The sequence below is a fragment of the Bradysia coprophila genome, chromosome IV (genome assembly GCF_014529535.1).
Source record: "Bradysia coprophila strain Holo2 chromosome IV, BU_Bcop_v1, whole genome shotgun sequence".
Classification (NCBI taxonomy): domain Eukaryota; kingdom Metazoa; phylum Arthropoda; class Insecta; order Diptera; family Sciaridae; genus Bradysia; species Bradysia coprophila.
This window is the reverse complement of record NC_050738.1, coordinates 9,262,529-9,283,933: the sequence shown is the minus strand read 5'-3', so window position 1 is coordinate 9,283,933 and position 21,405 is coordinate 9,262,529. Positions and strand designations below refer to the sequence as shown.

The following is a 21,405-nucleotide window of genomic DNA, read 5'->3' as shown; positions in this document are numbered from 1 at the left end:
AACTGATATCAGTAATCAGTGAAAAAGCCCCTTGAAGGGTCAACGTGAACCATGTCCTTGTATCTTTCAAAAATTCTGATATCGATGGTGACAAAAAAGAGTTGAGTCTTTAAAAAATAGAAACGGGAATATCATGTTAGTGGCACTATTTGCTTTCCATTACAACATTGGATCTATAATTTCAAAGAAATCCTTCTTTTCTGTAAAAGACACCCATTGTACGAAGCGTTAAAATGTTCAATATTATATAGAAAAGTACACACTTGGACTCAGTTGAATTCATCGAGACAGTTATACACATAATACTATGTTACGTCAACAAAACATAGAAATACCATCAGGTATTAACAATAAGTCCCTCGGAGGAGCAAAAGCACTAAAGAAACTGTAAAAATATATTTTTACGGCTTTTTTCTTCCGTTATAAACATAATAATAATCATAAAAATTTGTTTCATGTTATGGAGTTATTTTGGAGCGAGAAAAAAACCCCATCAGTAGCTGGTATACACATACACATACACACACAGTTCGAATATGTTTTTTCATATTATATTTTGCCGTATTCGTATCTCGATTTCGGATTACAGTCATCATATAGCCCGATTTGTATCGTCGCCGAACTATTCTGAACAAAAAAGTTATATAAAAAAGCAACCTTTTGGGGGGCATTATCAAGATATTCCCCATTCTATCGTCCAAATTAAATTGGATTTCAGAGTCTAGAAGGAATTTATTGGATAGGTATACACTTTGTATTCAGCGAATTCGCCGGAATGCTGTTCCAGCAAAATAGTTTGCAAAAGTTAAGTAGGTGTACAGTTAAATTCACTTCGAAATGGTTAAATTAAAATATGTTGGACAAATTAAAAGCCTGAAGTAAATAAAACAGTTGTTAATTTGAATGTTTCTATATTCTCCCTTATTTTTATGGATGAAACAAAGTTATTTGTGATTTGTACATTACAATTTTAAATTATTAGTTGATTTAGAAAATAGTTCTATCCTGATCCTATCCTGAAAAGACAAGATACATTTTTCTTTCAAATTAACATTTCTGTAAAATGTGTAAGTTTTCTACCGAGTCGAGCTTGAGTATATTAGCATTTTTACAAAGACAAAAATTTGGGATTTAGAACCGGGATTATTTTCGACTTGTTAGGGATTAAAAACGTAATTTATTCCCACGGGGATTTATTTCTGTAACGAAAGTTCGAAATAAACTCCAGAAGGTACTGGCTGAGAGTGAAAGCTCTCGACTGGTGTTTTGTAAGTCCCGGGTTCCAATCTAGTTTTGTACATAACATTCAAACATTTCTCATTTTCAAATTCACTCTTCGAAGTAATTGCTAAAAGATTTAAAATTGTCTGTATAATGTTTTCTACGGACGTTGTTAGATCTCAGATTTCATCACTTAGGGCGGACCAATACTGATCGATGCACACATATCAGTGGATCCTTTGTACTACCCTGTCATCATTAAAATCTTGAAGCCCACTCTGGGACCTCATCTCCTAACCCGTAATCAATAACAGTCCTGGTCAATCACAGAACCTGTAACTCACACTCATAGTCCGCTCGTTATTGACTTAGTCCAGCCTCACATTTCGCAAGGCTAGCCTATCCGAGCGTTCAATCCAGGTTTAGTCGTTTTCTTGTAGAATGAGAAGACTTTCCTGTCTGGGATCCGTTGTTAACGTTCTGTCGAACAATTATGTATTTCAATATTGATTTTACATCGGAGTGAATCAACCGACAGAGACATTTTGAGCTATTCCTACAATTCAGACTTTCAGTCAAGGGAATTATAATTCTTGTAGATGGGTTATTTTTGGGTGTTTATTCTTCATCAACGACTTTATGCTACATAACACTAACAAAATTTAATAAAAAGAAAAAGTTTATCCAATCCATTTTCGCCACTTCTCAACTGAAATGTTTGTCTTTAGTCCGACACACAGCGATACTCTTTCGTTTTAACCTTAAACGGACCACAAACCAAAACCAGCTCCTGTGCTGTGCCGACACAACTTATTTGAAACGACCATTCCATTTCGAAAGTATCCGTTTGACTAATGATGGTCTGCAAAGTTTTCTCATTAAATTTTTCTTTCGAAATTTCGCCGTTCGTTTCGAGTCGAGCCTTTAAGATACCAATTGATGCCTCAGCGCTTACACTAAATCCCAATTTCTCAGCTAACTTTATAGATTCCGATAAGGTGTTTGTCGTTTGCGAAGATGTTGTGAGTCCACTTTTGAATTTTACATTGCATTGTGAAATTCCTTGATGGCATCCGATAACAGTTTCCCAATGGCCTCGCTGCAATTCACATGCATTTGCGGGATGTGGTACGCGACAACAAGCCAGATCAACATTATTCAATGCAGTGTCATCACGTCTACCACCTTGGGGAGGTTCAACCTGAGTACGAATTCCGCAAATGGCTGTCTCGGGTGGACACATTCTGTTCGTTGTTCTCCATTCACCAAAAGTTAGAATCTCTCCTCCTCTGATATTCGCACTAGTACCATCATTGTTAGCACAGATTAAATTAAAATCCACAGCAGCTGTATCATCTCGACGACCACCCTGACTAGATTCCGATCGAAGTTCAAAACCATTCCCAAGTCCATTAGGACAATATTTACGTCCTCGATAATCGCCCCAAACACCTTCACTACTCACAATGTCTTTCTGATAGACTCCTTTCAAACTAGTGCAGACAAGCTTTATAGAATTCAGTGCTGTGTCATCACCGCCTCCTTGGCTTCCTTCGATCTTTAAGTCGAAACCAGTAACATAACTTCCTTCTGGACAATAGTCGGCTCCACCCCAATCACCCCAGTTGGTTATTCTATCCGACTCAATCCATTGTATGACGTCGGAACGAGCTTCCAACTTGTTTACCAATAAGCAAATACTTAGAGTCGAAAGTAGTCTTCGGAAAAACATTTTTGTAGTTTTTGTAACTGTTGAACGTTACACACTTTACACAGTAAGATCTGACGAAACGAAAAATTCCAAGTGATTCCAAACTTATTTTGCATCTCTTTATATACCTTGCTTGTACAATGTATACATGTGCAGCAAGTGCTATTGATGCGCGTGAACTTGTTTTAAATATGATCCAAATTACTAAATGGGTCTTTCAAAATAATGAAACAAAAAGATATATTCAACTCCAAATGGGCATAAAAAATTATGGGTTATCATTATTCTAATATCGTTGAGCCCAAGGAGTTGCGGGAAATGGTGACATTTGTCAATTCCGTAAAAACATTCGAGCCATAATCACTTCCACAGTGATTTAATTATTTTGAAATTTTATCAAAAGTTGATAAAACTTTGATAAAAATTTTTAAACCTAAATTAAAAAAACATCAATCAAACCAAAGATTTTAGGGTTTTACTGTTAGCATTATAGCTCCAGAATTTTATGTACAAAAAATTCCATTGAAGTACTGAAGAAAAGTTAAATACTTACACTCAAAAGTAAAAAAAATAAAAAAAAATAAAGAAAATACTTAACATATTTATGTATTTTTGACTAAACTCTAAGCTTCTTGAACACATATTTTAAAATACAGCTCTTATAAGTTGAGAATTAATCTGGCGAAAAATTCACACTCTCAATGCTATGCGTATAAAATTCAAAAACATTTCCTGTGACTTTCGATCGCCATTGAATTTGGACGTAGATTCACATATAAATAACAAAATGCAGAAAAATCTAAATCGTTGATATTGACCAGATTGCCTTTTGTCATTTTTGCGATATCTATAAAAAAAATCTCTGAAATCGTTCATTAATTTGAAAACATCAATATCAATATCAAAAGATTGAAAAAAGTCATGAACATTTGTACCACATTTGAAAAGCGAATTTGCTCACATTTTGTCATCAAATGTGAGCAAATTCGTTTCGCATCATTTGAAACGAATGTGCTCACATTCGCTCAAAAAATGTGGCGCGAATTTGCTCACATTTTTTTTGGATTATTTTTGAAAATTTGCATTTTCAAAAATTGTCATAAAAAAAATGTGAGCAAATTCGTTTCGCATTATTTGAAACGAATGTGTCCACATTTGACTCGCAAATGTGAGCACATCCGCTTTCAAATTTGAAATAAATGTGAACAAATGCGAAATAGATTCTTTGTAGCAGAATGAAAAAAAAGTGTTTTTGAAGCATACTAAGATTGTACGTTAGAAATAATAGGTTTCAAGAATAAAAGCTCGAGTGCCGGTTAAACACGAATTAGTCAAATACATTTGAATTTTTTTGTTAGTTACGTTCGAATTTAGAGAGCACAATTTATTTAGCCTGGTCTCTCTCCAGAGTAACATTGTAGAGAAAAGTTGGTATCATGAAGGTGTTTTCAATACAAAATTTATTCAGCGTTGACTTATACGTAATTCTTGAAATAACAGCTTTTTTTGGTTTATAGTTGAGAGTTTACACAGTAAAAAACCAAATTAATTTATTGATCGTTTAATGTTCAGTATTAGTTTCATCGCTCATGTTTCTTTGGTTCTATTAGTACCACCGTATAACAGGATATACAGGCGAACGATAGAGTAAAACAATACAGTACAGTAAAACTAAAGGAGTCATCGGCTGTTCCGTAGATCTTTTTAGACAATAAAATTAACAAACGTTGAAGCTCTATAAATCAAAGAATTTTATCGACGGTACAAGTCTGGAAATGGATTAACTTAATCTACTTTTTGTCGCTTTTTTTAATTTTTGTAATATTACCAAATATAAACATTTCCTGCAACTCCCAGTGCACAGATAATATTCGTGTCATGTGAGATATTTCCGTGTGTAAATATTTCGTTCATATAATATTTACACAGTTGTCTGAGAAAAAGAAATCCCCTACAGTGTTCCAATTTATTTTTGCATAAAAATTGAGTCACAGGTACATTTTCATTCGTTATCGTTGCGAAAAAATATATGCCATATAACTAGAGTCATGCCTCGATTGACTCACAGACCAACGATCCGATACCGCCAAAAGTTTCATTAAAATCCGTTTAAAATTACTGGATCTAACTAAAATACATGTAATATCAATGATCACTACTGCATTTACTTTCTTTCGTAAGGCTCTGCCTTTCAGTTAAGGTAATAACAAAAATTACCGATCGGAACAGGTCAATTAAAACTAACTCAGTGTCGCTCTAGAGACCTGGCATTTTTATAATCTGTACTCGGTGCCACTTGCTTTCCGTTGTACATATCGGTGCTACATAAGTGAACGTACTTAAGGTCAGGTTGTACATGAAGTTATGACTTTTTTTTATCGGAAATTACCCTGATGATGGAATTAGTAAGATCAGGGAGTAGGGAACAACTGAAGAAACCTCCCAAAACTCTATCTGTCTAAAACCTACTTACAGATATATGTACAAATATATTTCCTCGATTTATACATCTCTAAAATTAACTGCTGCCTTCATTTAATATCCACATTTTTTTCCCTACATCTGGCACAACCGATCAATAAAATCTGTTATCATAAAATTCACTTATGTAACTAATTGTGGATATGTGCGAGAACATATCAGTATCGTACGTTACGTAGAGATGTTTTTATGTAACATAACGTGGACGGTGCCATAGGGTTCATAGGGCCGCACAAACAAAAATGTCACGCCTAATATTATAAATGGAACACAATGGAAGCTTGCGAGAAACCTTCACAAAGACCATTAATTTCAATCCCACGCAAAACAACAGGAAGACTATTTTAAATGTTCCATTCCAAGCGAATGTCGAACACATTAGGTTTCCCATTCAGCATACCTTTTAAGCCGGAAATGGTAGGACGAAGATGACTATATGACAATAACGCTATTATTCCAGGTCATTAATAAGAAAAAAACAATTTTTTTTTCTAATATATTTGACTCTGGAGATATGCTGGTTAGTGTATGTACCACGTGTAAGGTATTCGTGTGGAATCACTCAATACACCATACACTGATTCTTTGTTATCAATGAAATAACATACTGCTTAATATCTCATCAATTGTTCATTGGTTCAGTGGGTGTGAAGAATGTAAAGTGTATCTCCCAATTACTTATTTCTACGACACGCTTCACCATGACGAAGACGGACGTTATCTCACCATTTCCAACAATGAGCAACAAACACAACAGCACATTTTATCCATGATAGAATTTGGTAATAATTTTTTGGTTGGAAAATGTTAACATAAAAAAAAATGATTTTATTTCCGCTCAATTAAAATTTTACGATTATTTTGATAAAAAAGGAAGTATATTCGATGGGTCGGACGAAATGCGAGAAATTCGTCGAACGTTAAGAAACGTTCAAGGTGTGTAAAATTAGATGGTTTTGGTGTCTGACTGGGTATATAGGAGGTTAGGTAATATTTCATTTTGATTTGAGTGGGTAAAATTTCAATAACCAGCACCATAACAATGTCGTTTTCTTCGAAGGAGTACGGAACGGAGAACGATTTTCACACAAGATTTCGGAAATGAATTCTTTCACTTCCATTCATTAATCTAGCTGAAGTTGATGAAAAACTGGGTCAATATTCTTATGCGTTTCAGTGGAATCCTTTTCTATTAAAAAGGGAAACGAAACAATTTATGAATAATTACTAAAGCATTTTCAGTATGGTCAATCCGAGGCACAATACGGTAGATTTTGGTGCCAAAAAAAGTTTTCCCTAAATAACAATTTTTCAGCAGCTTCAGTATTTTAATTAAGTTCAGTGTTTTATTTATTATACGCTCCAGGTTTGGATGGGTTTTTTTCCCCCGTAATACTTTTGTTCATCCGATGCTCTTTTTTTCTGCCGCTTTTGTGAAACTCTTGTGAAAAAGTTCCACGGTGTGGCTGTGTGTTGTGTATTTATATTATGGGAGCAAAACATAAGCACTTTTGTATGTTTAAGATAAAAACGGTTCTTATAAACAGTTTGTTTTCGACGAAACGCTCACAAAAACTATAAGATTTAAGCAACTGCTGTGCGGATGAGGATAGAAGAGATATATTTCGGTTTGGAGTTTTTGTATATTTGCGAAAAATAAACTCCCGACTACATTATAGGTACGATTTTGCTTATGCTTTCATATAGATTTATATATTCTAAGTAGCTAATATCACATGATTTTCCTACATAAAACACAATTTTAAGAGAACAATGGTCGTATAGTCGATGGATTTCTATGGTTATAAGAAAATGATGGGGAAAAAATGGTAAAAAGCACAATAACGAAGTTTCTTTTTCTTGCTATTGTTATTTTTGCACACAGACAACATTCTCAACTTTCAAACGGTTATTTCTGGGATTTTCTGCTATTTGCATAATATTGTTCCATGTCAGGCATATTGTTAGGCTACGGAGGCTGTATTCAAATTCTGTTAACCTGTTACAACAATTACGTTTTTGCGTTTATACGTCTTAGTAAATTATTACACTTAACAACTTACAAATACGACGTAGCTCTTTTTCAAAGAACTTACAAGAAATTTCGTGACCTTGAACCTCTTACTTTTCTGTGTTATCAATGGCAGGCTTAAGAGGCATCGATGCTTGGCTCAAAAGAATACATCTGGGCGTTTTTTTAATAGTGGATCTTAGTTTACTTTTAATGATATCTTTCCACCACAATCCTTTTTCAAAAATATAGGACTGCAATAACGACCACTTTCAGCTTTCAACACAAAATAGATTTGACCATCTCTGAGAAAAATGAGCAGTTTATGAAAATTTCGTTAAACCGCTGACTTAAACAGTTCGAAAATGGGTGGTATCGGTTCAACCATCTGGGAGTAGTTCTAAGAAGACGCCCTTTCTGCTCTTTGTTAACACGATAACTGGAGCAAAGTTCAACCGATTTTCAAATTTTTTTTTTATTCGATGAAGCATTGAAATCCTCAGGTCAAGTTCGAAAATGGGTGGTATCGGCTGAACCATCTGGGAGTAGTTCTCAGAAGACGCCTTTTCTGCTCTTTGTTAACACGATAACTGGAGCAAAGTTCAACCGATTTTCAAAATTTTTTTTTTATATTCGATGAAGCATTGAAATCCTCATGTCATGTTCGGAAATGGGTGGTATTGAAGGAGTTCTCAGAAAAAGCCTTATCTGCTCTTTGTTCACACCGTAACTGGGGGTATTTTAAACCGATAAAAAAATAGTTTGATAAAGCACAGAATTCCTGAGGTTATGTTTCAAGATACATTATATTGGTCTAACGATGTAACTGCTGTTGCTAAACGAATTTTCAATAAGTTTTTCTTGGTATTTTATTTTGTCTTGTTAACACAAGCGATTAAACCACAAAAAATTAACGAGTGTGAAGTTTGCGGCCAGAGCGAAGCGAGGGCCACAATTCTCACGAGTTTAATTTTTATTGAAGACATTTATCATTTTATAGACAATAATGGTCTAATATAGAGCATAAAACCAGACTAGAAACAGAAAATAAAGTTGTGAATCAAAAATGAATATCGTTTTGTAACTTCACGAAGATTTTCAGTAAAACTAAACAGAATTAAATTATTATTGAGAAATTTAGACCGTTCTAGTATAGTTCTTTTTAATCAACTAATAAATCATTACCAATATAAAATCTATTAAGAAGCTCAGGTTCAGACAGTCAAGGGACCTAGTTTTTATTTAAAGCAAACACATCCGTTGTCGGAATTGCAGTCGTACATTTTTCAAAAACGATTCTGATGAAAAAATATCCTCTAAAATGAAATACGCAAATGTAGGCTACAATGTTAGCTGAGCATAGAACGCCGTTATTTCTATTAAATCGGTTACCTCATTTGTATATCGTCAATTGGCTGCTACAAAATCTGCACTTCGTTAGCTTTGAAATGTATATATAGCAAATTTTGCCATATAAGAGAACTAAAGGGTAATGATGAAACTGTTGGATGCACACATGTGGAATATCGTACGTACTAGATAAACAGTTTTCCAAGAAAGACTGTTACAGTTTAAAACAACTTTAACCAAATTGCCATTATAAAAACTTTGTTGCGTGAGAAAAGGAATGCGATTCCATTCTCTCATCCGACAGAGATAATATGGCAAATAATTAAAAGTTTTTCTTTATTTATAGCCTTTTCTTGTTTATCTTACATTCGGGACGTATAGTCATTTCCCCAGCGACATATTCTGTATTCGCTGCTAAAACACTCTTTGAATACAAACATTAAAGACTACCTCTGTACCATATCAACTTAACTTTCATTTTATCTCATTTTATGCTACTATTGCGTGCACACATTTCTCTAACATATTCAGAATCGATTTCAAAATACTTATGATAATCTATGCGACGCGAGTCGAATAAAAATATATTTTTTTTTATATTAAATGATGTGATAAATCTGAGAAAAAGAATTTTCTGGACGGTAATTTTCGCAATAAATCTGTCACAAGAAGAAAAATCATTTTTTTTTAATTTACATTTTAATTGGCTCAGCCTAGAATGTAACATGTAAAAAATAAATCTTCTCCCCAATAAACTCTGTTCAACATTACCAATAGCTGTGACCTAATTAATTGTGGTTACAGTAAGACAGATATGCTTAAACGACTTCACTTATCAGATTAAAAAATTTAAAAATAATTTTCAATGAACTTAATTCCCCATTTTAAAGTTTGTCTACGTCCCAAATGTCCATTGATGTAGCACAATGTTTGTTAAAATTAATTTGGTAGAAGTTGCATCAATTTGATTAAAATGTCTAATGACAAGAATCAACTAAGGCTTGATTTCCACTTACCAAAAAATACTCCGGGTGAGAGACAAAATTGAATTTTTTCAATTTTTGCTTTGTTTACTTGACAGTTCACCGTCTCACGGCTCTTTCACTGAGCACTTTTTGTTGAGTGGAAACCATACTTAAGTCTATAACTATATTGCCAACTTGCCGTCAGTGTAAGGTAGACACTACACTAATAACTGGTGAATTAAATTAAAATCTTTGTTTAGAGGTAGGGATACTTAGCTGTAATTAAAGTATACATTTGGGCGTTTCGTAATATATTTTCGCTGATATCATTTTGGAAAAACCCTGTGAGGGTAATAACCACTAAGAGTGTGGCTTTTTGAATAGTTCTATGAAAATTCAACGCCTTTTGCATAAACTACCGAGTTTTATCAGAGGTAGTGAAAAGGTCACAAACAAATCTTCTTTTTATTGAAAGCTAACGCATTTGTAGTGGCTTACATTTTTCAAAAATAATTTTTGTAAAATTATATCAGAAAAAATACAGTAACTAAACACGCCTTAATGCAGGGTTTCCAACAAAGCATTTATTCCTCTTAAGAGACATCGATGCTTTTCTGAAAAGCATAAAATATAATTTGGGTGTTTTTTAAGTATTGATAAATGTATGACAGCAATAACGACCACGAATGTGTTAGCTTTCAAACACATCAGGATCATCGATAAGTTCTGAAGCTTTTCGAAGATGACGTTTCTCGTCTAATAGAAATGGTTGCGCCATAGTCCTTTATACCATCTTATGACCACATACCACATACGGCCATACCCATAGATTCATGTTTACTGAAAACTTTTTCAATATATTCAAACGTGCACAATAAAATTTGAATTAAACACGTCTCAGATATCAATTACATCTGAAAACTATAGAATCTGAAAAAGACTTGGTGTCGTTTTACGTTCTGAATACGCCATGTCCCCGTTTGTACAATTTTCACATGCAAAATTCACCAGAGTATCATGATGGAAGTTCGTCTATTATGAAAATATTGTCGAATGATGTAGCAAAACATGTGGATTCGCAATTTCGTCATCTCGCTTATAGCTCTGATACTTATAATGTTATTTCGAAAGTATACCCCCCACACCCCAGTTATTATGACTGAAAACAAAATAGTTTCTCTTAATTTATAATTGGATTTGCTTGTCGTAGAAAATAAATTTTACTTTTTTGGGTCATATACAAAGGGATTTATTAAATGTTTTTAGCATTGTTGGAAGTTGGTAATGAATTCCAGTTGCATCTCGGAAGCTGCCTGAAGATGTGAAAAGTTTTTTTTGCGAAAAATTTGTTTAAATAATTTGAAAGTTTTAATAGATTACATAACATGCCATCGCTCCTAGAAAATATTTGCAGAAAAAAAATAATAATTTTGCTTGGAATTTTCCTTTGTGATTCGAAATTGTTGTAAATAAGATGCGAAAAGCGAGTCCGAAGCAACAAATTGTGTTACGGGTTTAGTTCACTCTGATATTATCATCAACAACTCGTCTGATTTAATGATTCTAAGAAAAAATAGATTTTCTCCGTTTGAGCAATTGATGTCGATTTAATCGAAGTTTTCTTGTTATTTGATAGTAATTACAAAAGACGAAGAACATTCATAAACTAAATACTGCTTACATAACTGTGGTGGATGCTAGATTTAAGCAATTTTCGAGCAGTAGACCGAACGAAGTGAGGACGAAAAGCGAAAGTGCCTAAAATCAACCGTCCAATAAACAACTTTTCATGCTAAGAGCCCAAATTACGAAAAAAGTTCTGAAATCTATGTCCAAGGCATGAAAAACTTATCTTGAGTCAATTCAATCGCATATCTAAACATTACATCTGTGCTACTAACACAGTCAACGCTATGGCAACACATAGTGATGATCATTAGCGCATACCAGCCAAATTAAGTTTATTAATTTAGTTTTAAGAGCTCTCCACAGCCAACATAAATTTCAAAATTTTACAGAATTTGCCGTCTCGAATTCTCTTTTGATGTTCAACATTGAAGGATGTTAGTTTGAATACAAAATTAGCATTTTCAAAAGACTCCACAATGCATATCGTGTGCATGCAATTCATTATCTTTTATTTCTATGGAAATTTCAGTCATATTTCCAAAAATGATGGAGTATATGGACACAGAATTATTCACGTTAAACACAATATATCAAAATATCATGTCATATATCCCTAAAGTCGAACCTTTGATGCCAAGGATGTTACACACATTCAGTGGAATGTGTTTATATCTATTCAGATAACGTTCATCAAATTTTAACATCACATAGTTGAATAACCATGCATTATCATGGAAAAGTTGTTGATTTCGCCAACATTATTACAAAGGTAAAATAAACAATAATAAATCATCGTTCATCTCTATTCAGGCAAATATCACTCACTCAAACTTCGACCGGTTGTATATCCACTAAAAGAAGAATATATCCACACAAAGGCGAAAATGATCGGCTACAATATATTTTCAGTTCCTATTTTCTATTCGAATGAATAAACTTGCATAAAATGTACAATAACTAATGATGAGCATCGTGCATTAAATGTGAATTGATAATGGTAGTGGTTTGGAATCCCTTGTCTGTGCATTTCCTTTTTTCGTTTTTCAATACAACACAACCAGTGAATGGAGCTTATCTCGACCGATTCTGTTGCCTTGGCGGTAATGAAACGGTTATAACATAACCAGTGAATGCAGATTATCTCTGCCAAGGTAACAATGGCGTTAATCAAACGGTTGTAGAAATGCAACAAGCAAAATGTAATCGAGAGTGCGGAAACGTTTAATCACTTGTTATGTGTTGCAATATATTTTCCGTGTATGACCACTTAAACGCACCATATATATACGACATTTGATACAGCTAATTGAGGATTCCAAATCTAACCGTTGATATTTGCAATCAATGTCGTACCGGCGAAATTCGCACTGCCCTTTCCACAGAGAGTATCTAGCATATACTTAGATATTTCGACAATACAGTAATTCCATGAGGGGTAATTGTTTGCCCACCAGTCCTTTCCGTACTGTAGTTGTAGTGACGAAACGGTTTGTGCATGTGACCTACTTATATTAACTCTGTGTTAGAAATGAACGGGTTTCCCGTTTTTTGAACTTAAATAGATTCGAATGCTGTTCAATATTGACCATACTACGAACCTGTGACCACGACTCCCACAGTGACAATGTGAAAATAAATCGCAAATCCCAACAGAGAAACGTTCGAAATAGGCAATGACATTATGAACGCAATAGCTCAGTGTGAAGATTTCTCATCTGCAGAGTTCGTGGTACATACGAGTCAACAGGATACCTAAGTGTAATATTTACGTCTCATGGTACTCAAAACGGACAATTCTCAAGTCAGATAGCTGCTTTCATGAAAAGCAAGGTCAGACGGTTTTCGAATGGAATTGTTTAATAAACCGAACAACACGGTCATCTTTATTGTGTGTTAGATGCAATGGAACAGCTGCTAAAATGAATAATTAATCAATTTATAACATTAGCTTCGAACTTTGAACCATATCCTCTGTTGGGCCTGTTATTATACAAACATAATTAAAGCAAGAGTGAAGCTGATCTGCCATACCAACCGAAATTCTATCCAATCGAACAATAACCGAATATTTACTTAAATGGAATGTTTGACCCGATTTTAATGTGGAAAATAGAACTCCAACAATGCTCCAATTATCACAAATTTGATCCGAAAATTTCCAATATCCGATATATTTGTCGCAAAAAATAATTTTCCTACAAATTTACTGGATCAAAATACATATAAAATTACATTCTATCTCCCCATCATTGACATGCTGAATTTCGATTCCCAGAGAATCATCACACATCACCCATGGTATACGTTACATATACACACTCCGTATTCATGTTCATATTCAATGATGTGACATCGATTCTCCCTCTTTCTATAATATTTATTCTACAAGTATAGGTCTATAGATGGATGGATAGATCAAAAAAAAAACAAAAAATCAGTCAATTGAAAATTTCATTTTCCGAATAGTCGTCCAAGGATTTCATCGGCTCTTTGCAGTGGGCGATGGTATGAGTATATATATAATATTTACTTTGGAAAGTTATGGGAAAAGGTTTATGCATTGAAACACTTTAACGATATTATCTTCCGGTTAGGAGAATCTATTTTTTTTAAACCAATTCTAAAAAAATACCATGCTACTGAGCTGGGAGCCTTTTGCTAATAACTAAGAAAAATATGCTTGCACAATTTACTCTTTGTCTGCACGGAGGAAAATGTTGGGCTAAAATTATTTTGGTGGTTAAGACAAGCTTACGACACGTTCCGAAAAATTCCACTTTTATCTTTCACTGAAATGAGACGAAACCACAACAACACAAACAAAGAAATCACTCCACAAACATTTCAACAACAAAATATACCATCATAACTCGGTGGTATAAGTTTTTTACATGCTTTCGTTTTCCCTAGGGTCGAAAGTGGCTTATTACACACCTAATAAACACAAGAAAATTGGTTATGGTTTCAAAAGCATGTAATAGTGATTATTCACCTCTGTCCACATGTTTATTTAGACACTTGGGGAGTTGTTGCATGAGCCGAAGGCGAAATAATAGCACTTTTTCACTGCTGTTATTTCACCTAGGTTGATAAAATCCATTACACAACTCGCAAAAAATAGTTTAAATGTCTCATTTTCGTGTGTTTATTGACCTCGGCTTTGCCTCGGATCAACAAAATTCACACGAAACTCTTCTTTTAAAATTTGTATCCCTCGTTATGTAATTAACTAGTTATTTCTCACACTTCAATGAAGTTGAATTTAACTTTTGAACTTCTTTGACACAACAACGCACTGTTGGCATTAGCGTAGACTGACATATTAGAAAATAAGTGAGTTCAATAGGAGGCCTCATCGACGCATCAGTTAAAATTTCTCATATAAATTAAGTTTATAAGGTTGGTATAATGCTACTGCGGCGCAATATTATACTGTGCACTTAGAAAGTTGTCGAACATGTGAACAAGGGAGCAATAAATTCAAAAACAATAGAACAATGGAATTCACACTTACTCCTTGACTCCTTTTGCTTGAGAGATGTGTTTAAACAAGAGAAAAGAGGCGTGGTTTACGTAAACGGAGTCAAACGGAGACAAAACAGAGTGACTGGGAATTCAGCCTTAACATAGAAGACTGACAGAACTGATTAGAAAATACGTGAATCCATAGCATTGAACCAAGCATGAGAACAGAATTTTCAATATATGTGGTAACGTACTGGCCTTCCACCAAGAAAATCCGAGTTCAATACCGGTAAGGGCAAAATCTGTATTAGATTTTTCCTCAATGTGTAACATGACAGTAACGTTCCTGAGCGTACCCAAGCATCATAATCCGGGTAGTTGAGGTGTTTGACGTAACCCATTCACAATGAATTCTGTGTACAAATATCTAAAAAGACTACTTTAGGCGCAGATATAATTAGCACCAGACGAAAAATCCTAAAGGTTTTGCTAACCTAAAGGCGTGGTTCGAAATTCACATAAAGCATGTGGTCCACACTCACCAATCCGCACTGGCCTGCGTGGTGTTTTATGGCTAAAAACTCCTCATTGGGAGGCTTACATCCAGTAGTTGATAGTAAAAGCTACAAATATAAGCCTCCTCGACTCAAAATTTCTTATATAAATTAGGTTGGTAAGGTTGGTATGAAGTTGGTAAGAGGGGACGTTTTTCCGTTAAACAAACCTGTTCTAGTACTTGATTCAGTGCTATGGTGAGTGAAATCGGACACTATTTAGACTACTGTGCATACAAACTTTCTTTTATTTTTTACGTTTCAGTCTATTTTTCGCTGCAAATCTTTTCTTTCTTTAGTTTACCTATACTTTTTGTTACATAAAAAAAACCGACCAGAGCATGCTGCTTATTTCTGTCATCAGCGTCTGTAACAGATGACTAGCCGTTTCTTAAATATTTCCTGGATAGGACTATTCTTATTAGTCTTTGAAGCGAAGCTGCGCGAGAGAATGCGATTAATGAAAATCGGTTAAATCTCATTTGTCGATTATTTTTTTTGCTGAAGTGGACTCTTATATCTTGTCAGTTCCTCATTTGGGTAATAAACTCAACTGCTTCTATAACTAACCCTGTGAGGATCGTAATATATGAAAATTCTTAGATAAATAAATAATCACAAGAACCGGGGGATTTATAGATATTAAGTGATCTAAAGTCGAAGCCAAATGCGTTTTATGTCTCAGAATTCAATTGAAAAATTGAAAGACATTGGTAATGTGAATCATTCAAATGGTTCCATCCCATTAACAAATTCTTCGAAATCCCACATTCCGCGCAGTGTGAATAATAACTATATCTTGTTTCGCTCTAGCTTATTCAGGCCACCTCATAAAACAAATTTTTAATTAGCATATCTAAAGTTTGTTAGTATTTTACCTAGTTCATTCAAAATAATGTTAAGAATAATTTGAATATCTCTTGTGCAACCTCGACGAGGATACTCTGTTGACGACGTTTTCATACCATCGTCAGCGGAAATTGTATTCATTGTCTAAACAATAAATTTCAATTTTGTTAATTTACTGCCGTAATCCTGTTTCCATTAATTTCAGGGTAATGAAAGAAGGTCCTTGCATACACGCAGTGACAAGATTTACGAAAATGTAACCGTACATAGCAACGTTAATACAAGTAAACGCTCTATGTCATTCGACTGTGCATTTGAATTAATCCTCATATCACCAATTTCAATCATGAGTAAAATTTCACCGCCATATTCACATGATTCAAATATACTTGGAAAATAGAGATTATGAAGGTGGACAAAATTAACTATGAATGTTTAATGTCGTGTGCAGTTATTAAATATTGTTAGCGACATGAATTCAATGACCTGATCAGGGATAAACGAAAACAGACCACAGGTATTATGATCACAAACAGTAGAACAGTTACATTTTCTGCAAGGAAATATTAGGCGCCCTTTATGAAACGCTTCTGTGGACACATGATGGAAATGGCTTCTTCTGCAATTATTAACTTCGCCTTCAACTCGGAACAATAAATGTTACTCATTAAATACCGTTTCCATAATAGAGTGGCCCAGTTCGAACAGTAAGCACAGTTTTCGAACAGTTGAGGCTGCGAACCCCAATTGTGAGTGTTTTACTTCGTGACATTTAGCACAATTTAGAACAGTTAGCCTTGTTGGTACGGCCTAGTCTACCTCTATGGGTACGGCAAGTAAACACAATAGAGTAGTACAGTTATTGTACCTACAGTAGGGTCGGTCGATTTTTGAATATTTTCCATCCAAGCTTTTGGACCTAGCTGATCCGACTCAGAAAGGCCGAACATGGCTAATTTTTAGTCACTCTCATGGCGATCACTCGACCGCATTTAAAACTTTTCTCAAAATCTTTTTACTTCTTGGTTCCCTATCAACGTAGCTTTAAGATAAGCTATTGTGCGACAAATTTAAACTCATTTTGTGGAAAAATCTGCAATAGAAACCTCTCTCAAATAAAAGTATTTTCGTCATTAAAAGGATGTGTCTCTTGGGTTTGTTTATTAGAGTAGACCATGTATTTTATACTAAGACCGTTTTACCAACAATTCACTTTTTGGCATAGACAAGAAAGCCTGTACAGTGTCGATACCTCGAAAAACATCGAAGCATCGAACATTTTTGAATTTTTTTTTGGTCTTAAAATTTTCTTTAGACTTCGCTGAGTCGGATCAGCTAGGTCCAGAAGCTCGGATGGAAAATATTCAAAAATCGACCGACCCTAACCTACAGTTTTAGCTGTGGTAAGCTATTGTTTTAGTGTCAAGTTAGTACAGTTTTCTGTGGTACACAATATATTTTCAACACATTGTTAGTGTTGTTAGTGTTAGTAAAACAATCTATAGAATTCGTTAGTTGTTCGCACTTCAAGCATGGGTGGTACTCTCTTTTGGCACTTTAAAAAAATTTGGAAACATTTTTCATACAAAATAGTACTCTATTTGGAAGCTGTCGCCCAAAGCACTTTTGCTTGAAGTGCGTTGGTTCCATCGATACGTAACATAAAATAAAACTGCTATACTCGCTGCTCTCCGTGGAAATGATATATTTTAGCTACAGGACGGTCACTTTCCACTGGATAAAAAAATGTCGGAGCATGGTCGTAAGTCGTAAAATTTTGTTTTTCAGATCAGTGCACAATCATCATTACGAAACCAACCGCAAATTATTGAGGAATAATTGTGACTATTATATAATTGCAAACCGTTTCATGCAAGCCTTGTCGTCCCATCCACTTTAATGTGTGTAATTTGAGACATATGTTCAAATGCCATTACGTATTCCCTTTATTACTCAAACTTATTGTGGAATACAAGTGTATTTTGGCCGCTCTTGTTATTGAAGTTTAAATAATTTTGTCTGTTTGTAGATACGAAAGTGAAATGGAACTTGGAACAATGCAGAAATGTTAGAATTTCTTTTTAAGGTGATCAGCAAGTTGTGAAAATTTGATGTTCTGAAATAATTTAACACAAAACTTTTGCATTTTGTTTATAATTTCCTTTTAAATTAAGAACAGTCAAATGAAAATAGAAATGAATGTAAAAAATATTCCACTTTCGGTTGGGTGCCTACTATACTAATTAGTTAATTAGTAATTAGTACTTCCTCGACGGTACAGATAAATTCTACGACACAGACTTACGTATCTGGCAATGTTGTCTGTTTCTTTTCATTTAAATAAGTAATAAGGGAAATAAAAAGTTACAGAAAAATATGTACCTGCTTCTCAATGTAATAAATCTGTTCTATGACGACTGCAGAAATTCTTTAGAAGCATCGAGGCTACTACTTCCTTTGTTTAGTCTTCAACATGTTGGCACAGATAACTTATTTGTATCATTGCCAACGTTTGCAGACAAAGCCGTCTTCAAGGAAGGTGGTAATTAATTTAAAATCAAGTTTTTCAATTTTATGTTTACGTGTGTTCCATCATGTCGGCCTCACCTCTGAGCAACGTAATCTTTTTTTCAACTTTTTGATTTCTTGCTATGTAAATGCCTCTAAAAACATTTATGGAAATGTGATTTCTCACTTACACGATCAGACTTTCGACTCATTCTGATTGAACGGAAAACTTAGAAGACAATGCCCAGAATTTCTATACTTTTAAATGACTGGATAAAGTTGTATTTTACTGTCTTATCTTTTAACCAGAAACTAATTAGTTTTTAACAATTTTTCCAGAATTTTCCCGCTTTTCCTCAAAGTTTTCACTATTTTCCCGAAAAATCTTTTTGAAAAATATGGGAAAATTGTGAAAACATTTTCCCAAAATCATTCGTTTCGGATTGGGGAACAAATTAAATTGGAGCAGTTTCTTTCTTTGTTCCTTTGATTAAATGCTTGAAATGGTGGGGGTAAACCATTATGGTTCGCAAAGTTCGTGATTATGGTAATTTTGTAGACTTTTATCATAAAATATATGAAAAAAATGTAAAAAGTTCACGAAGTTTGGGAATCACAATCGTTTACCCCTGGTAAGTGATCTTTACCGCTTACGAAAGTATCGTCAATTATAAAATGTTTGTTGATCTTCACTTTATTCTTACCATCTTACCGAAGTACAAACACTTTTGTATTTCAATAATTAACAGAGAATTGAGCCTATTTCACCCATAATTTATTACTTCTTCCCTACCTCAACAGTGGATTAGTGAAACTTTGCCACTTTGTTAAGGTAGCCAGATTGAGTAATTGAATGGAAATTATCGTCTGCGATGTTAGTTTTTTATATACAGCCATTGTGATTACAATGCTTAAAATAAAAAAGGTTGACCATGACCCGACCCCCGTTACTTTTTGCCACTTCAGGTTCGGACTGCTGTTGATGTTGATATAAAAGAAAAAAAAACGCTTTTAATCTGCACTTTGTGCAAAAAAAAACGAAATTCAAGTTGGTTTTACGTATGTACGTGTTCCTCGACGTGTTCTGTATATTCTATAAATTATAAATGAAATGAGCCCGCTGAAGGTTTATGTATCTCGTTCATGATAAGTTTCTTATTTATTTAACATCAAGACAAAGAATTTTATTTAAAAAAAAAAAACTCAACGAAAACTTGGTTATGGTTATGCGGTGTATTCAGTTGTTTTTTAGAACTTACAACGAAGACAATCATGAATAATTTACTCAAATGTTCTTCATTTTCGTATTCTTGACTTCATGTTTCAGTAATATCTATTGTGGTTTGTTTCTTAGAGTAATTATAACTAGAGAGGAAACTTCGAACAAAATTACGTAAAATATGTGGTCCCAACATCAAATACGAAATGTTTGGTAGTATGTGTTTGCCCTCTTAATTAAGAGGGCAAATTTCGGCGCATAAAATTTGAATTAAGTTACCAATCATTTTTTTTTTTACTTTTTTCTTGCGAAAAATCTATACAAAAATAAGTGATAGCTGGACTGTCATTTTCTGTGATTAAGAACAATGGCGTTTAACTTAAATTACGATCCCCCAATATCTCAAATTCGCTTGGAAATTTGGTATACAAGACAAGTAAACAGATTCTGTCGGAATTTTTCATTATTTTTTAACAAAAGTCATTTTTGCATAGATAGTTCACTGTCCCTCGAATAAAGTTGTTTTTATAAACAATTGACGGATATAGTTGAATTAAATTATTTATTCTGAAGATCCGACCTATTTGCTAGAGTAAAGACAAACATTGAGACAAAACGCAACCACATCCAACACGTGGATCTGTGATTAATTCTATTGATGTCACTTTCCATTAAGTGATTTTCATATACTCTGGTGTGTTTGTAACATAACACTGCTGATTGTTTAATTGAAGAATTATTTCTTTCCATTTTTTTTCAATCGGTTTGATCAGACGGAAAACTATGTCAAAAAAAAGCTGAGGAGACAACATGCAAGAATGAGGTTATGTGCACATCAATTACTAAAAAAAACTATGTTTTCTGCTTCGCAGTACTTCGGGACATACACCCTTTGATAGAACAGGAGTAGACCATCACAATTTTATTTATTTTTTGTTAGTTTCACCGGTGAAATTTAAAAATAAATAACATTCAACGCATAAGACTGTTTAGATAAACAACGTCAATAAATATTTTGACAGAAATCTCAAATGTGAGTGTGTTGGTAGAAGCTCTACGTAAATCATTACGTAAATGTATCTTATACACATTGATGTCGGGACCGCTTTTCGTAGTGCGAATTTCCTCTCTAGGTATAATTACTCTAAGGTTTGTTTTCAGTATACGAACGAAAAGTAAATTAAAGTAAATTGTTTGTTTTCGAAATTGTTCGATCGTGTGTTTGGTAGCAATATTATTCATTATTGCTCCTAATGCGCTCCTCTATCAATAATTAAATTATGGAATCTTCAGGCACCCGAATACGCGTCGCTAAGTTTTTACAAATTCTTTGTTATGTCCTACGTTTCGCTGTACTTTTTTCAGGGCTTTGCATGGAAGATATTGACCTTTGGATACCGATACCGACTCATTTTTACAGTGTGCATTAAAAATACATTTTC

The 21,405-nt window shown here is 34.0% G+C and overlaps 1 protein-coding gene and 2 long non-coding RNA genes across 3 annotated transcripts; 1 reads left to right on the top strand and 2 right to left on the bottom strand.

The window, feature by feature from the left end:
* The first annotated feature begins 1,803 nt into the window (after positions 1–1,803).
* LOC119066973 lies at positions 1,804–17,617 on the top strand. The gene is made up of 3 exons (XR_005085830.1): positions 1,804–1,816; positions 4,356–4,363; positions 17,178–17,617. It is a non-coding gene; the product is annotated as an uncharacterized LOC119066973 (long non-coding RNA).
* Positions 1,834–3,043, bottom strand: LOC119066963. Its single transcript, XM_037169695.1, has one exon. The coding sequence runs from the start codon at positions 2,951–2,953 to the stop codon at positions 1,946–1,948; it is 1,008 nt and encodes a 335-aa protein (XP_037025590.1). The 5' UTR covers positions 2,954–3,043; the 3' UTR covers positions 1,834–1,945.
* Positions 9,476–21,091, bottom strand: LOC119066970. The gene is made up of 3 exons (XR_005085827.1): positions 20,934–21,091; positions 13,278–13,279; positions 9,476–9,487 (listed from the first exon to the last, which is right to left on the bottom strand). It is a non-coding gene; the product is annotated as an uncharacterized LOC119066970 (long non-coding RNA).
* Between the last annotated feature and the right edge of the window lie 314 nt (positions 21,092–21,405).